Raw genomic sequence first — 21,985 nt, forward strand, 5'->3', positions numbered from 1 at the left:
TAAAGGAACTAACTTTCAAATGTTCCCTTCAGCTATTTTGCTTTGGCCCTAGTACTCTGCCAATTCTACCTTTTTACTTTACTCTTCACGTTAAACTAAGAGAATACATCTCTGCAACAAATATATTCGTAGTCTCATAGGAAAGACATCTGAGAAAATCAAGCTCAAAAGGAGAAGAAAAAAGAGCTAAGTGTAAAACAATGTTGGGCTCATTGCCTAATTTCTTTTTTGGCCCTGATCATCAGGGCCAGCACTTGCTTGCTGTAAAAAAGATGACTCTTAGTTACTCTGTGCTGATGGAATTTATTATAAAGAAAGTCATGGCTTTAACTTAAAATTGCAGACTTCATGGCCATATAATTCATGTGCTGTGTTCCTATGGTCAGTCGTAAAAAAAAATCAAAAGGTACTGTGTTGTTTGGGATTGTACCCAAAATATGAAGTTTAATGTGGGGATTCTCTCCAAACCTCCAAAAACTATTAAAGAAAGAAGGAAATATACGCTTGTCCCATGAGCTCAATTTCAGTAATCTCTTGAAGATTTACTCTCTGACTAAACCTGTCTTAATATTAAAACATTTCTTTATTACTGATAATACACAGAAAGTCTATGTAATTTATGTGGGATTTACATGAACGAACAAGCTCCCTTAGTTCTGTAATATACACTTAAGATGTTTGGTTTGGAACTATTTCATTTTGCACAATTTTGTTACCTAAATTTCTATGATGAACTACCAAGAACTAACACCCTTTGAAAGACTTACTTGGGTGAGCTGGTATAAGGTTAAAAATCAGTCTTATTTGTAGGCTAAATAACCCATGGTAATCTGAAAGAGAAATTAAAACATGAAGGGACGACGCCTGGGTGGCTCAGTCAGGTAAGTGTCTGTCCGTCTGCCCTTCTGCTCAGGTCATGATCCCAGGGCCCGAGGATGCAGACTCATGTCAGGTTCCCTGCTCAGCGGGCAGCCAGCTTCTCCCTCTCCCTCAGCCCCTCTCCCCCGACTCATGCTCTCTCTCTCAAATAAATAAATAAAATCTTTTTAAAAAAGAGAGAAATTAAAACATGAAAAGGAAATTTTCTGAAAACTCATCATATGCTCCCTCTTAGGGTCCTGCCTAGTTTGTGATCTGTACTGTACAAAAAAATAAAAGCTAGAGCTGATTTATAGGAGAGTCTAAAATGAACAAAGAGCTGAAAAGTTAGTTTTAGGACTTAGAAGAAAAGTCCCAGAAACTAAAATATTGTAACTTGAAATAAAAAAATGACAAAGACAATAACAATAATAGCTTCCATTTATTGAACACTTGGCATATGCCATTTTTCACATTACTATAGATATTATACCCATTTTACAGATGAGAAAACTGAGGCTTGGGGAATTAACTTATCCAAGGTCATACAACTAGTAAGTGATGAAAGCAGAAATTGACTCGTGGAAATCTGACTCTAGAGCCAGCTATTTAACAAAAGAATCACCATAAAGCATATGATACTCAAACAGATTGAGTAGTTATTTGAATCATAGAAAAGGTGAACTTGATTATTCAAGTTTTTAGAGCTAACATTATTTAAGGAAAGTAAGGGTAATGGAAGAGGAACAAGTTAAATAATATCACATGGAAACAAACATGGAAATCCAGACCATGGGACATAGCCCAGGATCACTGACTTGTTTCTGCAACAAGCCAAATGGCATGGAAAAAACAAACAAAAAAGGATGGGGCCTTTGCTAAGATCTTGCTGCTCCAAGTGTGGCCCACTTTGATTGCAGCAACATTGCTACCACCTGGGAGATTATTAAACATGCAATCTTTCAGGTCTTGCCCCAGACCCTAGTGAGTCTTAAGATCCCTAAGTGATTCATTTGCGCATAGAGTTTAAGAAGCACTGGTCTAGATGACTAGAGACTTAACCGGTTGTAGTATGTAGACCTTGTGTAGATCATGATTCAACAAGCCAATAGGGAAAAGACATTTTTACCTATTGGGGAGGTTGGGTATGGATTAGGTCTTGGATTCTACAAAGGAATGCATGCTATTTCATGTGATAATGGCACATAATAATGATGGACGTCCAATATTTGATGTTTTAAATTTAGACATATAGACTGATGCATGTAGGGGTGAAATAATGTATCTGGAATTTGTTTTAAAATGTTTTGGCAAAGAAGATAGCAAGAAGTGATACAAATGTGGCAAAATCTTTAAAATTGTTGAATCTGTCATGCTACTCTTCTGTCTACTTTTTTTTTTTTGTCATTTTGGATTTTATTTTCATTAGTAGTAAATAAATCCAACTTCAGCCTGTATTGAAAACTAGACAGTATAAGAGGCAAAATATACCCTCAAATCTTCACGCAAAAGATATATCTCAAAGTTTTTCCATGTAGATTTGTATAAGGAACATCTTTTAATTGTTAAAAAATTCTGACATTCTAACATTGTCTGTTAACTTCAAATGTGTGAAGACCTACCATCATACCTGATGTTCTTTCTCTTGTACTTTTTATTATTGTGTTTTTTATTGAAATATAATTAACATAGAGTGTTAAATTAGTTTCAGGTGTACAATATAATGATTCAGCAATTCTGTACATTTCTCAGTGCCCATCACAGTAAGTGTACTCTTAATCCCCTTCACCTGTTTCACGCATGCCCCCCCCCACCTCTCCTCTGGCAACCACCAGTTTGCTCTCTACTTAAGAGTTTGATTTTTTTGTCTTTTTTTCTGTCTGTCCATTTGTTTTGTTTCTTAAATTCCACAGATGAGTGAAATCATATGGTATTTGTCTTTCTCTGACTTATTTCACTTAGCATTATACCCTCTAGGTCCATCCATGTTGTTGCAAATGGCAAGATCTAATTATGTTTTATGGCTGAGAAATATTCCATTTTACTTATATGTATATATAAATATAAATATACATAGAGTGTTTTATATTTATATATATAAAGTGGTATATATACACTACTGTGTGTGTGTATACATATATACACCACATCTTCTTTATCCATTCAACTGTGGATGGACACTTGGGTTACTTCCATATCTGGGCTATTGTAAGTAATGCTACAATAAATACAGAGGTACATATATCTTTTTGAATTAGTGTTTTCATTTTCTTTGGGTGGAGAACCAGTAGTGGAATTACTAGATCATATGGCAATTCTATTTTTAATTTCTTTTAAGAACCTCCATACTGTTTTCCACAATGGCTGCACCAATTTACATTTCCACCAGCAGTGCATGAGGGTTCCTTTTTCTCTCCCTCCTCACCAACACTTGTTATTTTTTTGTGTTTTTGCTTTTAGCCATTCTGACAGGTGTGAAGTGATATCTCATTATAGTTCAGGGAGATGATGATGAGTGATGTTGAACATCTTTTCATGTGTCTATTGCCATCTGTATGTTTTCTTTGGAAAAATGTCTATTCATGTCTTCTGCCCATTTTTTAAATCACATTGGTTTTTTTGGTGTTGAGTTGTATAGGTTCTTTATATATTTTGGATATTAACTCCTTATTGGATATATCATTTGCACATCTCTTATTCAGTAGGTTGCCTTTCTTCTGTCTACTTTTGGATGTTAGAATTTTTCATAATTTTTTAAAGATTTTATTTATCTGAGAGAGAGTGCATGTGAGTGGGGGGAAGGGGCTGAGGGAAAGGGAGAGAGAGAATCTCAAGCATGCAGAGTCTGATCCCACGACCCCAACATCATGACCCCAGCCGAAACCAAGCGTCAGACGCTCAACCAACTGAGCCACCCAGATGCCCCAAATTTTTCATAATTTTTAAAAAAATACCAAAAGAAGTAGACTTATGCTCTAGAAATTTTGGAAATAACTACAATAAAATTTCTTATAGTAAGAAGGGTTAATCATTTAATGGGATGCCAGAGAAGCTTTCTCCTCTCCACAAAGTTTTTTTTTCTTTTTTTTTTTTAAAGATTTTATTTATTTGACACAGAGAGATGGTGAGAACAGGAACACGAGCAGGGGGAGTGGGAGAGGGAGAAGCAGGCTTCCCGCTGAGCAGGGAGCCTGATGCAGGGCTCGATCCCAGGACCCTGGTATCATGACCTGAGCCGAAGGCAGGCGCTTAACGACTGAGCCCCCCAAGAGCCCCCTCTCCAAAGTATTTTAAAAATAGGACAAATTCATTGGTCTAGGGGCATTTTCAGGTAGTCCTGGCAAAAGCCAGATCCATCAAGCTCCTTTTCTCAAAAATGATCCTATGGTAGATGTTACACTTTGTACTTAGGGCCATCGATCTTAGATTTAATGCCTTAGTTGTGTTTAAAAAAGAAAAAGCATTTGATGATGCTTCTGTTCTAGCCCCGTATTTGCTCTCGTCATGGCACTCTTCTCTGGCAGTTCACTTTAATGGTTGACTGATAAAATGTTAAGCTACCTACTCATCCAAACCAAGCATTAAATAGAGTCCTGTCCTGATCTCATTCCATTGAGAGTCTATGCTTAAGTGCAGACTAAGGCCTTTTGATGTTATGTGATCAATAGGAAACCCTTTAAGCTGGTATGTATTTGTCATATAGAAAAGCATTCCTTTCAACATCATATAAACCCTTTATGTACTTACCAACTGCACAGCATATCATTTTTTTGTTTCTGGAAAAGGGAGCAAAAGAGAATTGCCCAAGCTATTAAAAAGAAAACCCAAGCGCTTTTGCAGCTTATTAAGTGGCAGTATTTGTGGTAATACATTTCATGTTTTCTGGCTTCTTCCTATAGAAACCTGAGAATGGTTTTCAAGGACTATATAGTAAACTCAGCCGGCGTCCCCAAATGTAGACATTATACTGTTTATAGATGAACCATCGATGCCTGACTGGTTTAGTAGGTGCCTTGTGCTTATAGAGTGAGTCAGCAGATGAGCAAGAATTTACTTTCAGAAACCTTCCCATCTTAACCACAAGTAGTTCTTCCTATATGGTACTATATTTGTTGGTTTAGATTTTATGGAATAATCTACAGCATCTAAGATTTTCCTTTAGACAAATATGTATTAGGAGGAATAAATGAATAATGGGACAGGGGAAGGAATTTTGGTTCTGACTCTGAATCAGAGAATTACTGACACTCAGGTGCTGGTCATTATACTTCTCTAATTTAGGGGTATGCTCCTGAGAGGCTCCCTATTGACAGGAAGCTGCATTGTTAGATGTGTGTGATTTTCAATTTTGTAGATATTCAAGTTGTTTTCTCTCCCTCTTCTTCCTAGTAGATGCCCAGTTACCTAGTCTCTCCCTCTCTTCCCTCCACAGCAGCAGTCTCTGCATAAAATTGTCTTATTGCTTATTAGCCCTCAGTCAGTACAAACAAAACCTGGTAGTTAAATCGTGATCATCTGCCATTCCATAAACATGTTCTACACACTCTTTTATCCCTCGGCTTGTTTGCTCTGCTACAGCACAGTATTATAATCCTTGGCTAGAGAATTGTAATTAGAATAGTTTGTTGTTTCTCCCAACCATGTTGCTGCTCTTAAAATTGTTCATGCTAAAATACAAGAATATTTCAAAATATCTAAAATGCCTTTATGACTGTAGATGGATTTAAGAGGAAACATGGTGCAACGTTTCATAGTCCAAAGAATTAATAAATATAGCAAAAAATGTTATTTCCTTTCATATTTTAAAAGAATATTGCTATAGCAAAAGAAAGAGCTTTAATGTATGTGTGTACACACGTGTATATCCCAAAGGATTCTATCATAGAAATAAGACAGTAAGAGAACACTGTTTAAGGATAATTTTCTCCCAAAAAAGGTATAAAATCAAGACAGACAAAAATAACACATTAAATATTGTATTTAACACATTAATGAAAGAACCAGTAAGATGTTACAACCAGTTCAAAGGAGAATCCAAACAGATATATTAATAGATGAGGATTATTGAAATAAATGTGCAGATGGAGGCACATTCTTCTACTGATGGTGAAAAAAGCCAGTTCAGTCTATTGGACAGAATTCACTTAGACAAGAATGCCTTTGTTTATAGACAGGAATTATTTTGGATTGCTATCAGTTTTTACAATTTATAGAGTTATAAAGTAGCTTCCATAGAGTCAAATCAGATAATCCAGCAGAGTTTACTCTATATACTGCATGGTTTTCCACTAAAGCACAGTGTTTTTTTGTATTGTTTTGTTTTGTTTTGTTTCCCTTACAGTACTCTATCCCTAAAGGCACCATACCATCAGTGACTCCCTACTATCAACAGAAAGAAGTCCCAATTCATTAGGTAGACACTCACATTTTAGCTTCAGCCTCTTTCAGTGTTTTCTGTTATGCAGTCCAGCACCTTTAAACCCTACATTATTCAGCCTTTATTCCCAAATTCTACCAATCTTTCAAGTCCCTTTTCTTGTGTATTGACCATCTGCTGTAATCTACAGTAGTTCTCAAACTTGACAGAACATCAGAATTACCTGGAGAGCTGATTAAAACACAGATTTCTGGGTTCCACCCATCCTTTCATCCAGCAGAGCTAAGGTTGAGCCTGAGAATTTGCATTTCTTAAAAGCCTGGGTGGCTCAGTCAATACTTAAGCTTCTGACTGGATTTCTGCTCAGGTCAGGATCTCAAGGTCCTGGGATGGAGCCCCACCTCAGGTTCTGCACTCAGTGGGGAGGCTGCTTGTCCCTCTCCCTCCCTTTCCCTCTGCGCTTCTCCCTTCTCTCTCTTTCTCAAATAAATAAAATAAAATCTTAAAAAAAAAAAAAGATCCCAGATGATGCTGATGCTACTGGTTTAAAGACTCTTTGAGAACTACCTGCTCAGAGGAACTGTGTAAAAAACTATGGATAAGATTAATGAGACATAAACCCAGCCCATTAGGAATTCACAATCTAATGGAAGTGTCAAAAGCTTGGCTCCCCAAAATATCACTAAAACCACCTTTTAGTAAGACAAAGCTGAGTTAGTACTGAGAAAAGGAGAATACCACCTCAACAGAGCCTTAGTAGGGCTTAGAAGATGGTTCGTCAGGGGAAGGCGGGCAGAAATAGTTGCTATATTTGAGATTTTCAAGTTTAAGGCATGTCTTTCAATGGTTAGGATTGAGTAATGATCATGATATATATGATAATTTATGATATTATGGTTTAGTATTGATAGAATAAGATGAGGATTTGAGGCAAGGGGTTCAAAGAGTTCTGATGTCTGAACTTGTTGGCTTTTTCTGTTAAACTTGATGTGTCATTCGGGATGTTTCTGGAATACACCAGATGACAGTAGAGTAGTAAGGTCATATAAATGTAGACAGTCAGGTGTACTAATAGTTTCAGAGATGGAGAAACAAATAAAACAGAAATATAAACAAATAATTAGTGTGGTAGGATAAGTATAATTTAGTCACAGAGCCCTTTGGGAGAAAATACACAGAATCTTACAACCTCCCTGCAATCTGCCACTGCCAGTAATTCTAAGATCTTTTGAGTGTCCTGCTTTGGTTTATCTTTGGTAAATCGAAGAAAAAGCATTATGTTTGCAGAGGCAATGTTCCTCCTTGTTTCTTTTCTTTCTCTCTTTACACTATTAACATCCCCAGGCCAGACATGCATATTTACACAAATGTATTTTACAAACACTCAATATCAAATTATGGATGAGTGCAAAGAATTCATATTTATTAAGGATCAACTATATGATGCATGCAATGCAAGTGTGTGTGTATATATATTTCAATTAGCTGTATATTAAATTTTTGTAGTAATTATCTTTATCCCCTTGTTCACATAGATGATTCTTATTGGGACCTTAAGGTTATATAGACCCCTGAATATGGCTCTTTTCTATATAATTTAGAACTCATGGTCTCTTCTTTTTGGGAGAGATAAGTAGTGAGTGTGATGATTTTCAAGCACTATAGTCCTCTATTTAAGAATAGTAGAAATGAGCATATATTTTTCAAAGCTTGAGTGATTTTTGCTAAGTAACATAAGCTCTAACCTTTGGTGGCATGAAACTGACATCTGTTACCTTGCAAATCAGTTTTTAGAAATACCCTAAAGTGAGTATAATAAAGCTACATCTGAGAAAAACAAATTAAATCTTTTGAAATTAAAATTCTGGCACATGATTTAAAGTTAAAGCTCAAATTCCTGAAGAAGTACTTAAAACTCTTTGTACCAAATACATCCTGTGTTTGATCATAATACTTGAAAGAATGCCCAACATGCTTTTCAACAGGTTCCAAAATCAAACAAGAAAACATGTATCTTATAAAGTACATTTACCTAGATTTATTCATCACAAGCTAATATGCATTTTTTTTAAAGATTTTATTTATTTATTCGACAGAGAGAGAGAGAGAGAGCTCAAGCAGGGGGGAGCAGCAGGCAGAGGGAGAGGGAGAAGCAGGCTCCCTGTTGACCAGGGAGCCCGCTGCAGGGCTCGATCCCAGAACCCCGGGATCATGACCTGAGCTGAAGGCAGCCGCTTAACCGACTGAGCCACTAATATGCTTGTTTTATAAAATCATTTATAAATCCTTTATAAAATTCATTTCAATATTCTTTGACTCAAGTTTTGAGAAAACATCTGCAAGGTAGTGCAACTTTAGAAGTTATCAAAAGCTTGCCATCGTGCTAATGGCATTCACAACATACAAATCTGCCAGCTAAAGAAGCATCATCCCATTAGCAATAAACCATTTGGCACACAGCTATCTTCTCCGTCTGCTATGTGGGCTTTTATCACACCTTTCTTTCAGTCCCATATCTTCCCTGTACTGAGATGAAGAGGCACCAGGAGTAGTAGATGCGCGATATCTCCAGGCACAACTTACTAAAGTGCAAATGCAAAAGAATATTACACATTATTGTAGCTAGACACAGGATGTAATAAGGCTTTCTGGAGCACCTGGGTGGCTCAGTCGGTTAAGCATCTGACTCTTGGTTTCAGCTCAGGTCATGATCTCATGGGTCATATGGGGCTCCCCACTCAGTGGGGGGTCTGCTTGAAGAGTCTCTCCCTCTGCCCCTCCCCACATGCGTTCATGCACGCTCTCTCCATCTAAAATAAATAAATATGAAAGAAAGAAAGAGAGAGAGAAAGGAAGAAAGAAAGAAAGAAAGAAAGGTAGAGAAAGAGAGGAAGACTTTCAGAAGACAGACTATAAAAGTTGCCAGAGGCATGATGCTGTTATGGGGTTACTTAATCTTTCCCAACATCCACTAGATCTGGGCTTCTCAGCCTGGGCACTAGTGACATTTGAAGCCAGATGGTTCTCTGTTGTGGCAGCTGTCTTGAGCATTGTAAAATCTTAAAGAGCATCCTTGGCCTCAACCTACTAGATGCCAGTAGCACACCCTCAGTTTGATAACCACAAATATCTCCAGACATTGCTAAATATTCCCTGCAGGTAGAGTTGGCAGCTTTAACAAGTGAAAATAGAGGATGCCCAGGTAAATTTGAATTTCTGATAAACAGCAAGTAACTTTTTCATGTAAGTATGTCCTGTGCAACATTTGGTACAGACTTGTACTAAAAAACTTATACATCATTTTTCTGAAATTCAAATTTAACTGAGAGTCCTATATTTTAATCTAGAAACCGTTTGGGGAGGCAAAATTGCCCATGACTGAAAACCCCTGTGCTGTAGTATCACTAAGTTAAAAGCAAACACCCAAGAGACTCTTGACTGACTTGAATGACAGTGCTGCTTTCCTTAACCTCTCAGACCTCATAACCTTGTTTGCAAAGAGGGGGTTCATTAACTTCCCTTACAGAGTGGACATGAGGTATAAAGAAAATAATGTATGAAAAAACTCTTAGTACAGTCCCTGGCATAGTAAACAATTGATGTATGTTCATTACTGACAATCCCTCACAAGATGGTGTCATCATAGTATTTACTGATGTCTGGACTTAATTTTCACCAACAGTAAAGACTGTATTACAGAAACAACAGGAACCCTGCAAGTGATTCTCAATCTTGACTGCACATTGAATTCACCTGGGGAGTGTCCTTCCCTGATGTCTGTAACCTACCTGTGAGAAATTTGGATTTCATTGATCTAGAGTGTGGCCTGAGCATTGGGATTTTCAAAAGCTCCACAGGAGTCCTAAAATGTGGAGCCAAGGCTGAGAACCACTCTTTGAGAGAAAAGTATTAGAAGGAAATAAGCTAAACTTAATTATATCTGATTCTTGGGTTGTAGAAAATTGGGTTAGGATCAGATTTAGAGAAAAGACAGACATGATTTTAGTCATTTAAGAAATATATCTGTGTGCCTACTATGTGCCAGGCCATGTTCTAAGCAGTAAAGGGAGTCCCTGTCCTTGTTCAATGGTAGTAGGGAGGGACAGATAATAAACAAATAAGACATTTTAATCTAATTTCAAAGACTAGAACTAAGGCCTTCATGAGAGATGGTGGCATTCCAAAAAAAAAAAAAAAACAAAGTCATGAATAATCTTAATGGGAAAGCAAAATGGGGAGGAAGCAGCATGACTTAACAAGATGTTCTCTGAGTTTAGCTCTTAGATGAGATGAAAGCACGAAGGACATATTACCAAGGACAAGTGAAAGGATGGCATAAAACTGTAAAAATAGTGTCAGAAAGGCCAAAACAGAGTGAGGTTTTAGAAAAGTGAGGTTTAGAAACAGTAAAGCAACTAGGGCCATTCTGTTGAAAAGGGAAGTCCTAGACTAAAAGAGAACAAGAAGGAAATGTGAGGCTCTCTTTTTGAGGAAGATGTGCACTAACAGAAAGGCAGAACAAGCGTAATGCCTATTTTGCTTTATTTTTCTCAATTAAGAAGAATGAACTACCAGAATACAAAACAAAAACAGTGAAATGGACATGTTTAGGCTAAGGTAGGTGAGAATACAGTGAAAGACCACCCACATCCACTTTACATGAATTGTAACCTCTTGGTCCAGAAAACTGAGTTATTAGGATATTTTCCTGTGATATTTTGGTAGTAATGATAAGTGTATTTTTTAACAATAACATTCTCTTTTATAACAAACAGCAAAATACATATATAATGGTTTAAATACCATAGAAATTTATTTCACATTCAAGTCCAAAATGTTCTTGAGTGGTGTGTGTGGCTCCCCTCTAAGGATGGATTCAGGGACCCAGGTTCTTTCTAGCTGTGGCTTTGCCATCTTTAATAAATTCAGGTCTCCATGCTCATCTGCTTCCAGGCTATGAAAAGGAAAAGACCACGGAGGGTTACCAATGGGATGCTCTTATGGGCCAGACCTGGAAGTAGCACACATGACTTTTTCAAGCCTCCCACTGGCTAGAACTTTGTCACTTGGCCACCCCCTGATCAAAAAGAAAGCTGGGAAATGTAGTGTGCCCAGGAAGAACAATAATCGGGTTTGATGACAGCTAACCAATCTCTACACAGATAATAGGAGATCTGCCAGAAAAATGTAGCTAGAAAAATAATTCAAATTTCAAAACATGGGGTTGAAATGGAGTTGAAGGATATAGAAACAACATAGGTTTGAAACCACTTGGGAGGGGAAAAAAGAGGGGGTCTATACCTCATCTTCTTCTGCTATTAGAAGAAATGCACAACATTTTTGATAAATGAGAACTGACTGATAGTATCATTTAGTGGGTTCATACTTCTTCAGATAACTGAGTCCAGGGAATGGTAATCACTGTCAACCATGAAGGTGGTCTCTTGTGGTGTGCCTTGGGCCTCGCCTTCCCTGTGTCTCATTAAACATTTCTGTGAACAGCTTGAATGGAGACAGATCTGTGGCTGACTCAGTGAAAGAGATAATGAATGATAACTGTGGATCAAAGAATCAAGAGAAGTTTCAAAAGGATCTCGGCAATCTAGAACCTAGGTCAACAGAATTTTTCTGAACATAGCGAGGGAATAAATATTTTAGGCTTTTGGGCCCTAAGGTTTCTGTCACAACTAGTCACCTCTGCTGCTACAGCCCACAAAGCAGCCACAGACAATACATAAGTGAACCGGTGTGGCTATGTTCCAATAAAACCACATTTACAAACACAGGCTAAGGGTGGAGGCGGGGGAGGGAGTTCTGATCCACAAGGTTTCTCAGGCATCCAGGTTGTTGCAGATGGTGTCCCCGTCTAGTAGCTGTACAGTCTGGAGCAGGTAGTATCCTTTGTTGTTGAAGCAGGGGCAGAGGCATCTGGAGTGGAAAACATTGTCAGGATTTTAAACAGAGGCCATTATTTACACATGTGAGTGTAAAACACATATATCACTTCTGCTCATTATATGCCAAAACTAGTCTTATGTATGGCCTTATTTCAGAAAGTAGTGTGTGATTCCCATGAGCTAAATATGCAGAAGCACCCGGAAAAGCTACAAAGGAGCAAATCTCCAACATGGCTCATAATTGGAAAATGTAGGCTTCTGAGCTCCACCTTATAGCCCGGGAATCAGGATCTTTGGGACAGAGTTGGGAAATTTGCATTTTGAAAAATCTTTCACAGCCCATTCTCATTATCAACAGGAAGCTGCTGCTGTGAATAAGGAATGTTTTTAAAGTAGAGGAAAAGCAACAATTAGATCTGTGGATTTAAGATTACCCTGGCTGCAAGTGTTGGATTCAAGAGGGGAGAAACTAGAAGCTGGGATTTCATGTCCCACAACATATAGGGTTTAATGAGCAAACATAAATACATGTGCTTATATATCATGCAATGTGTTAGCAGGACCGGCTCAATCTGAGAGCCTAACAGCATTGTTACACAATTTCTCTTTATATTTTAGGAATCTCCTTCCTTGACTCTCAGAAAACCAGTAAGATAGGCTCAGAGGCCTTGTCAACTCATTCAGTAAATGTTTTGTAGGCCCCTGCTGCTGACTGTTGGTTGTATAGAGCTGGCTCGCACCCAGAGGACTCCCTGGATAGAGACAGGGGAGTGGGGTAGGTGGGTGTGGCCTGCTTCTCTCCTGAGAGGTGGCCAGATGTGGTCAAACTTTCCTTCATGCCTGTTAGGACAATACAGAATATGGTTATATTGCTGTCTCTGCTGCTTTCTGAGAAAATTGAGATTTAAGAGTAGATCTGCAATGGGAGAAAATAACCAGTGCATGATTCTTTTGAAAATTAAACCTATCCAGTTAGTGCTGATCATTTAAAGATTGACCATCCAAGTTTGGGTTTCTCTTGCTATATGCTGCCTGAATTTTGGCTGAGTCACCTAGCATTGTTAGCATCTCTCCCAAATGCTATTTGCAATGGGGAAGTGGGGAGTCAGGAAATCTCTATACACTTTGGGAAGAGGAGTAGGTTCTCTTCCTTTCAAATATTATGCTCAGTACTTATCAGTTGTTCATGTACCATGGCTTGAAATAAGTGGAATATTGATAAGAACTTGTCATTGCTGCTGAGCACTTTCTTTAAGAGAGATGGATGAACTTGTAGTCAGGTTCTCTTTTTAATGCCATGCTTTGTTTTTTTCTTGCATTGATAGAGCCCAACCACAATGGTATGAAACTAGAAATCATTAACAGTAAGAAAACTGGAAAAAATTCATAATTCATAAATATTTGTAAATGGAACAACACACTTTTGAACAACCAGTGAGCCAAAGGGGAAATCAAAAAGTATCATGAAACAGAAAATGAAAACACAACATACCCAAACTATTAGAAACAGCAAAATCAGTACTAAGAGGGAATTTTGTGGAAAATTTTAAGAAAAAGAAAGATCTCAAACAACCTAACTTTACACCTCAAGGAACTAGAAAAAGAACTTTGAACAAATTTCATTCAAAAGTTAGAAAGAAGGAACTAACAAAAGATCAGAGCAGAAAAACGAAATAGAGACCAGAAAAACAGTACAAAAGATCAATGAAACTCAATGCTGTTTTTTTTAAAAAGACAAACAAAAGTGACAAACCTTTAGCTGGACTAAAAAAAAAAAAGAGTGAACAGCTATAAATAAACTTAGAACTGAAAGAGGAGACATTACAGTTGATAAAACACAAATATAAAGGTTCATGAGAGACCAGAATGCCTAGAATTGGGTTACCCGGGAGAAATGGCTAAATTCTTAGAAATATACAACCTACTCAAATTGAATGATTAAGAAACAGAAAATCTGAACAGACCAAACGTGGGTAAGGAGACTGAATCAGTAATCAAAAACATCTCAAAAAAGAAAAGCCCAGGACCAGATGGTTTCAGTGGAGAATTCTGCCAAACATTTAAAGAAGAATTAGCACCAGTTCTTCTTAAACTTTTCCAAAAAATGGAAGAGGAGGGAACACTCCCAAACTCATTTTAGGAAGCCAGCATTACACTAATACCAAAGCCAGATAAGGAGTCCACAAGAAAACTACAGCACAATATCTCTGATGAATATAGATGCAAACATTTTTAACAAAATACTAGCAAACCAAATTCTACAAATCATCTCAATAGATGCAGAAAAACAATTGACAAAATACAGTATCCCACCATGGCAAAAGCTCTCAATAAATTGGGTATGGAAGGAATGTACCTCAACATAATAAAGGCCATATATATGACAAGCCCATTAACATTATACTCAATGGTGAAAGTTTGAAAGTTTTTCCTCTAAGATCAGGAAGAAACAAGGGTGCCCACTCTCACCACTCATATTCGACATAGTACTAGAAGTTCTAGCCAGACCATTTAGGCAAGACAAAGAAATAAAAGGCAACCAAATATGAAAGGAAGAAATAACAATTGTCTCTATTTGCAGAACATGATCTTATATATAGAAAATCCTAAAGACTCCATGAAAATACTGTTAGAACTAATAAATGAATTTCATAAAGTTGCAGGATACAAATCAACATAGAAAATCAGTTGTATTCATATAGACTAACCATGAACTATCCAAAAAAGAAATAAAGCAAACCATTTATAATAGCATCAAAAACAGCAAAATACTTCCCAATAAATTTAACCAAGGAGGTGAAAGATCTCTACTCTGAAAACTGTAAGATGTTGAGGAAAGAAATTAAACAAATAAATGGAAAGGTATTCTGTGTTCATGTGTTAGAACACTATTGTTAAAATGTCCTTACTACCTAAAGTGTTCTACATATTTAGTGCAATCCCTATCAAAAGTCCAGTGGCATTTTTTACAGAAATAAAACAATCCTAAAATTAATATGGAATTGTAAAAGACTCCAAATAGCCAGTCCAAATAGGGCGCCTGGGTGGCTCAGTTGGTTAAGTGACTGCCTTTGGCCCAGGTCACCTAGGGTCCTGGGATTGAGCCCCGCATTGGGCTCTCTGCTTGGCGGGAAGCCTGCTTCCCCCTCCCCCACTCCCCCTTCTTGTGTTCCCTCTCTTGCTGTCTCTCTCTCTCTCTCTCTCTCTCTCTCTCTCTCTCTCTCTGTCAATTAAATAAATAAAAATTAAAAAAATAAATTATATTACAAAGCTGTAGTAATCAGAACAGTATAGTGCTGCCATAAAAAGACACATAGACCAAAGGAACAGAACCAAGAGCCCAGAAGTAAACCATCCATATACTGTCAACTAATATTTGACAAGGGAGCCAAGAATACTCACTGGGTTAAGGACAGTCTCTTTAATAAATGGTGTTGGGGAAACTGGATATTCACATACAAAATAATGAAATTGGATTTCTAATTTATGTCATACACAAAAATTAACATGAAATGGATTAAAGATGCAAATGTGAAACCTGAAACTGTAAAACTCCCGGAAGAAAACACATGGACAAAAGCTTCTTGACATTGGTCTTAGCAATGATTTTTGGATATGATACCAAAAGGGCAAGCAACGAAAGCAAAAATAAACCAGTAGGACTACATCAAACTAAAAAGCTTCTGTACAGCTAAGGTAACCATCAATAAAATGAAAACCCAACCTAAAGAATGGGAGAAAACCTTTGCAAACCATTTATCTGATAAGGGGTTAATATCCAAAATATATAAGGAACTGGAAATTCTATAGCAAAAAAACAAACAATCCAATGAAAAAATGGGTGGAAGACCTCAACAGACATTCTTCTAAAGAAGACATACAAATGGCCAACAGGTACATGAAAAAATGTTCAATATCACTAATCATCAGAAAAATGCAAATCAAAAGCACAATGAGAAATCAGCTCACACCCATTAAAATGACTATCCAACAAAACAAGAAGAGAGAGCAAGTGTTGGTAAGGATATGGACAAAAGGGAGCCCCTGCACTATTGGTAGGGATATAAATTAGTATAGCCACTGTGGAAAACAGTATGGAGGGTCCTCAAGAAAATAAATCTAGGGCGCCTGGGTGGCTCAGTTGGTTAAGCGACTGCCTTCGGCTCAGGTGATGATCCTGGAGTCCCGGGATCGAGTCCCATATCGGGCTCCCTGCTCAGCGGGGAGCCTGCTTCTCCCTCTGACCCTCTTCCCTCTTGTGCTCTCTGTCTCTCATTCTCTCTCTCTCAAACAAATAAAATCTTTAAAATCAATCAATCAATCAATCAATCAATCAATCTAGAACTACCATATGATCTAGCAGTTTCACTTCTGGGTATGTATCTGAAGGAAATGAAATCACTATCTTGAAGAGATATTTATACTTCCATGTTCACTGCAACATTATGCACAATAGCCAAGACATGGAAACAACCTGAATATCCATCATTGGATGAATGGATAAAGATGTGATACACACACACACACACGGGAGTACTACTCAGCCATCAAAAAAGAAGGAAATCCTGTCATTTGCAACAACATGGATGAACACTGAGGGCACTATGCTAAGTGAAACAAAAGTCAAAGAAAGGCAAATACTGTATGATCTCACTCACATGTGGAATCTAAAAAAGGTGAACTCATAGAAACAGAAATTAGAATAGTGGTTGCCAGGGGATGGTGGTTGGAATTAATGGTGAGATGGTATAAACTCTGATTTTAAGATAAGTTCTGAGGCTCCAGTGTATAGCATGGTGACTGTAGTAAACAGTCACCATTATTTGCTTGAATATTACTAAGAGAGTAAATCTTAAATGTTCTCACCACACAAAAAAAGTAATGTGTGCATTGATGGAGGTGTTAACTAACCTTATTGTGGTAATCATTTTGCATTGTATCAAATCATCACATTATATACCTTAAAATTACACTATTATACATATAGGAAAATGAAAACATGTGTCCATTAAAAATTTATACACAGATGTTCATAGCAACATTCTTCATAATAGCCAAAAATGAGAACAATCCAAATGCCCAGCATGGATAATGATGGATAAATAAAATGTGATATATCCATACAGTGTCATATTATTTTCAATAGAAAGGAATAAAATACTAATAAATGCTATACCATGAATAAGCCTCAGAAACATTATGCTAAGTGAAAGAAGTCAGATACCAAACACCAGATATTATATAATTCCATATGTATGAAATATCTATAAAAGGCAAATCCATAAAGACACATGGTACACTGTGGTCACCAACTCCTGGGGGTGGGCATGGGGAGTGACTGCAAAGAGGTAAGAGGTTTCTTTTGGGGGTGATAGAAATGCTGAAAAATTAGATTTTTGGTGACAGTTTAATAACTGTGTAAATATACAATATCCATTGAATTGTATACCTTTAACAGGTGCATTATATGGTTTGTAAATCATATGTGAATAAATGTATTTTTTTTAAGGCTTTTCTTTCTTTGAGAGGGAGAGAGCGAGATAGGGAGAGAGGGCACAAGCAGGGGTGTGGGGAGAGGGAGAAGCAGGCTCCCCACTGAGCAGGGAGCCCAATGCAGGGCTTGATCCCAGGACCCTAGCCGAAGGCAGAGGCTCAACCGACTTAGCCACCCAGGGGCCCCCATAAACATATTTTAAAATGAGGCAAAGTTTGCTGGAGGAGGCAGGCATGGTATAAGGGAACTTTTTTTTTTTTTTAAGGATGGAAAGGATTTATGTGAATGATATAGGTAGGAAAAGGGGAGGGATCCAGAGTAAAGACAGAGAAAATAATACAAGAGAGAAGTTAGTAACATTGACAAGTCAAAGACAATATAAACCAGACTAAGATCAAGAGTTAATTTGGAGGGGTGCCTGGGTGGCTCAGTTGGTTAAGTATCTGCCTTCGGCTAGGGTCAGGGTCATGATCTCAGGGTTCTGGGATAGAGCCCCAGCTCAGTAGGAGCAGGGAATCTGCTTGTTCCTCTGCCCCTCCCTGTCCCCCCACCCTGTCCCCCTCAGATTACCCCCCACTCCGTTTGTGAGCCCACATGCTCTCTCTCTAATAAATAAATTTTTTAAAAAAGTTAATTTGGAGAGGGAATGGCATGGACAGAAGTTACTTCTGAGGCAGGGTAAAGGAGATGAGTTTTTGTAGATTGAAGAGAAAAAGGGAAGAAAAGTGAGAGTGTTCATATTTGATGGCCTGACTTTTCATGCAGAAGGCAAAGTCACATATTGGAGTGATGAATTTAGTAACTTCAGGAGAATAGTGATGGTTCAGACAACAAATGTGAATAAAAAAAAAAAGCTGATTGATTATATGAATAGAAGGATTTTGGAGACATTAAGGGCTTACTTGAGTTTAAATCAAAATTTGTAGGGCGCCTGGGTGGCTCAGTTGGTTGGGCGACTGCCTTCAGCTCAGGTCATGATCCTGGAGTCCCGGGATCGAGTCCCACATTAGGCTCCCTGCTCGGCGGGGAGTCTGCTTCTCCCTCTGACCCTCTTCCCTCTCGTGCTCTCTGTTTCTCATTCTCTTTCTCTCAAATAAATAAATAAAATCTTTAAAAAAATGGTAAAGATGGAAAATTTTATAAAAAAAATTAAATCAAAATTTGTAAAGCACTTAATCATCAAGGTTATACATTTTTCTCCAGCAGCTCTAGCTTTCTATGAAACAAGGAGAAAACAACTGATGGGCTAACTGCCTGTAAACCTGTGTTTGAACTGATAGTGTACAGGTTCCTGCTAAGGTTGGATGTAAAGTGCAGATTTAATCAAGCATAAAAAACTCAGACACTATTTTGGATATGATTATCACAAACTAAATGATAAATTTCAAGATGTAAAACATATTTTAGAAAAAAACTTCAATTTAATCAGGACTAGACTTAAGTCATTCCAATTTGATTTTTAAGCTTACTGAGCCTCTGTGAGATTTTAGAAGTGGTGCTAAGGGTGGTAATGCTTCCTTATCAAAAAGAAATCTCGGGAAAACCAGGAACCACCTACCATTCTACCAGATGGGTCCGGTAGGAGGTCCAGAATATCTGAACACATGGATGATTGCTGGATATGTAGATTCCTGGATCCTTTCTCACAAACACTGAGTTACACTCTGGGGGTACAGCCCAAACATTCTGTATTTTTAACCAGGTATAGAGGTGATGGTATTGTTAAAATGGTGAAGTTTTTCTAGTACGAATTTAAGCTGAAAGATGATGGTGGGAAAAAGATCAGTTAGAAAAAGGGAAGTGGGGTAATCTTTATGGTTTGGCAAAAAGCTTAAGTTTCTGAAGGATTTTCTGGACTCCATTATTTGTTATGACTAAATCTTCAACTCTTAAGTAATTCAAACCTTTTCTTCACATAATGAACTGGTAATTCCAAGAAAGAGGGTTTATTTAATGCGTGCGGAAAACTAAGTGATATAAACAGATGTGAAAGGAAGAGAATAACCAGATCTCCGTAAGTGTATGTCAAAAAGTCACTGATTCTTCTCCGCCTATGGAATAAGGTTGCACACTAAAGCCCTTAATTACCTTGCTTTATAGGACCAAATTCATGGAATTGTCACTCTTAACAGTTCATAATGCCACAACGAACTTAAAATGTGACCATTAATACTTTATTCTTCGAATATGGTCTCATAATGCTTCGTAAGAAGCATTTTATTTAAGTTGGTTTTAACTACCAAGTTTTGCTTTAAAATAGCCTTCCCTCCTTCCTCCCTACCCCCACACAGCCCCCCGAAATTACAAGCTGCAGAAGTTTGAAGTAAATTGTGCCCCTCCCCGACACACGCACACACCCACTTTTTAACACTGCCCTCCTAGGCCCCCAAACTCTACGTAACCCCAGCAGAGAGTCCCCTGGGCCATTTTTATCCCCGGCTCAGCCCTAGGGCCCCAAAGCTCAGCCTCCCCCGCTTTCCCCAGCCGTCTTGAAAGTCCGGTCGGGTCCGGACGGGGCGGGGCGGGGCAGGGCGGGGCAGGCCTGCTCCATTGGAGCCGTACTGTGGGGGGGGGAGAAGCAGATAGGACCGGTCCGGCTTGCTTAAAAACCGCCAGCTTTTCGTCCCTGCATCTGTTCCAGGGAGAACGCACCTACTTTACAAGCTAAGTTTTGCCTGACTTGGCGTCTGGAAGCAACAAGAATAACTTCTCAAAAACTTTTGCCAGCTTCTGCTCCCCCCGATGCATCGTTTCCTGATGGTCCGCCCTCGGGCCAAGCTAGGGAAGCCCCCTCCCCCTCCCCGCCTCCTGTGAGGCGCGCGGAGCTACCGCCCCCGGGTCGGGTCGCAGGGGCAAGAGGCCGGGCGCGCACCCAGAGGCTGCCGCCGCCGTGGAAACCGTCGGCCTCCTGGGCCCCTGCCCCGCGGCAGCATGGACTACCTGACCACATTCACCGGGAAGAGCGGGCGCCTTCTGCGGGGCACTGCCAACCGCCTGTGGGGCTTCGGGGGTGGCGGCGAAGCCCGGCAGGTGCGCTTCGAGGATTACCTGAGGGAGCCCGCCCAGGGGGACCCCGGGTGCGGGTCCCCGCCCCACCGGCCCCCGGCGCCGTCCAGCCCGGAGGGACCCGGTGAGCCCCGCCTTCCTTCGCCTCCCGCGCGGCTGACCCGGGCTGAGGGCTGGGGCGGGGGAGGGGGGTGCGGCGGCGGTCAGGGCTCGGGGTGGGAGTGCGCGGCCCGGGCTGGAGCCGGACGTGACCTGGGTGGGCGGGGGTCGCGAGGCCGGACGTTGGCAGGTGTGCCTGGGCGGGAGGCAGGGAGCGGGGGAGGAGGGAAGGACGGGCTCCGCTCTGGGGACGGAAGACTTTCTGCAGTTTGCGTCGTAGCTTTTCCTGCCCTGCTCTTCCTGCTTTCTTCACCTAGACTCGACTTTCTTTACCCCGCCAAGTATTTGGACGGTCTGATCCATTCTTTTTTCCCTCCCGTCGGGAGGTGAATGTTGAACCAATTATGATGTGGGTGTTTGTCGTCTTCGAGGTAATTAAGAACGCCGTGCCGGGTTTGGTGTTTTTGTTTGGGTCAGTGTTTTTATTTGGTATTTGTCAACTGTTAGAATTCACTTCGGCACTGAATAATTACTTTCGAAAAGAAAATGCTCAATTTACACCGGAACCTCAGTTGATTTTTGTGCCGTGTACTTTGAAAGGCAGCGTGTGGTCTCGAGATGGCAGAACTTAGACTTTCTTTTTCCTCAATGATCACTATACCCACTCTTGTGTTAGTGTTTTTTTTTTTTCATCATAAAAATCAGTCATAAAGGCACGATACTGATATCTTACGGCATTTTAAAAAGCGTTCGCTGGAAGAGGTGTTGCGTACGATAGCTTCTCCAGTCATTGGCCTCCTCTAAGTTAAGCGGCAGACCTCTCCTAGTCATTTATATTTTATTTTTGTTGTTCTAATGTGCATTTTGGTGTTATGAGAGTCAGCTTATGAGCATTGACGAGTTTAGAATACAGAGAAAAGCTCAGAGTGTAAAATCTGTCCATAACCCCACATTCTGCCATTCATTTTAAAGCAGTGAAACAGTGGAGACAGCTCTTGACCTGTGTGTAGGTGTGTAATTTAAACTTTGAAGAAACTTGAGTATGAAAATCTTAATTTTAGCATGACCCCTTTAAATAATTTTTCCTCACTTTACATACGTCTTTAGAATTCCTGTTTATGGAATTGAAAAATGAAAAAGGGGGGATTACTATATTTCTGCTTTGAAGTGTTAACCAGATGCAGAATTCTCCTAAAGGTGGGACCAAGGATGAGCACTAACCTTCAAAGTGTTTGAATAAAGGATTTCTAAAAA

General features: G+C 39.2%; 1 protein-coding gene and 2 long non-coding RNA genes across 6 annotated transcripts in view; 1 reads left to right on the forward strand and 2 right to left on the reverse strand.

Moving 5' to 3' along the window:
- OXR1 (oxidation resistance 1) overlaps positions 1–21,985 on the forward strand; it is a 460,340-nt gene that overhangs the window by 348,441 nt on the left and 89,914 nt on the right. Inside the window, exon 1 of one of the 3 annotated variants that reach the window (XM_025870993.2) lies at positions 20,435–20,756. The exons of the other annotated variants lie outside the window; for them this stretch is intronic. Within the exon in view, the coding sequence (XP_025726778.1) occupies positions 20,558–20,756 (199 nt within the window). The 5' untranslated portion in view covers positions 20,435–20,557. Of the gene's footprint in view, positions 1–20,434; positions 20,757–21,985 lie in introns of those variants that run through there. 3 annotated transcript variants of the gene reach the window in all.
- Positions 11,024–20,772, reverse strand: LOC141372833 (uncharacterized). The gene is made up of 2 exons (XR_012378295.1): positions 20,675–20,772; positions 11,024–11,189 (listed from the first exon to the last, which is right to left on the reverse strand). It is a non-coding gene; the product is annotated as an uncharacterized lncRNA (long non-coding RNA).
- Positions 11,478–20,120, reverse strand: LOC112823313 (uncharacterized). 2 transcript variants are annotated; one of them, XR_003207995.2, is made up of 2 exons: positions 19,988–20,120; positions 11,478–12,163 (listed from the first exon to the last, which is right to left on the reverse strand). It is a non-coding gene; the product is annotated as an uncharacterized lncRNA (long non-coding RNA). The 2 variants fall into 2 exon arrangements; XR_003207996.2 differs by lacking the exon at positions 19,988–20,120 and adding an exon at positions 18,529–18,807.

This window comes from Callorhinus ursinus, unplaced genomic scaffold, assembly GCF_003265705.2.
Source record: "Callorhinus ursinus isolate GAN/ISIS: 27379988/994484 unplaced genomic scaffold, GSC_fseal_2.0 scaffold5, whole genome shotgun sequence".
In the NCBI taxonomy this organism is placed as follows: domain Eukaryota; kingdom Metazoa; phylum Chordata; class Mammalia; order Carnivora; family Otariidae; genus Callorhinus; species Callorhinus ursinus.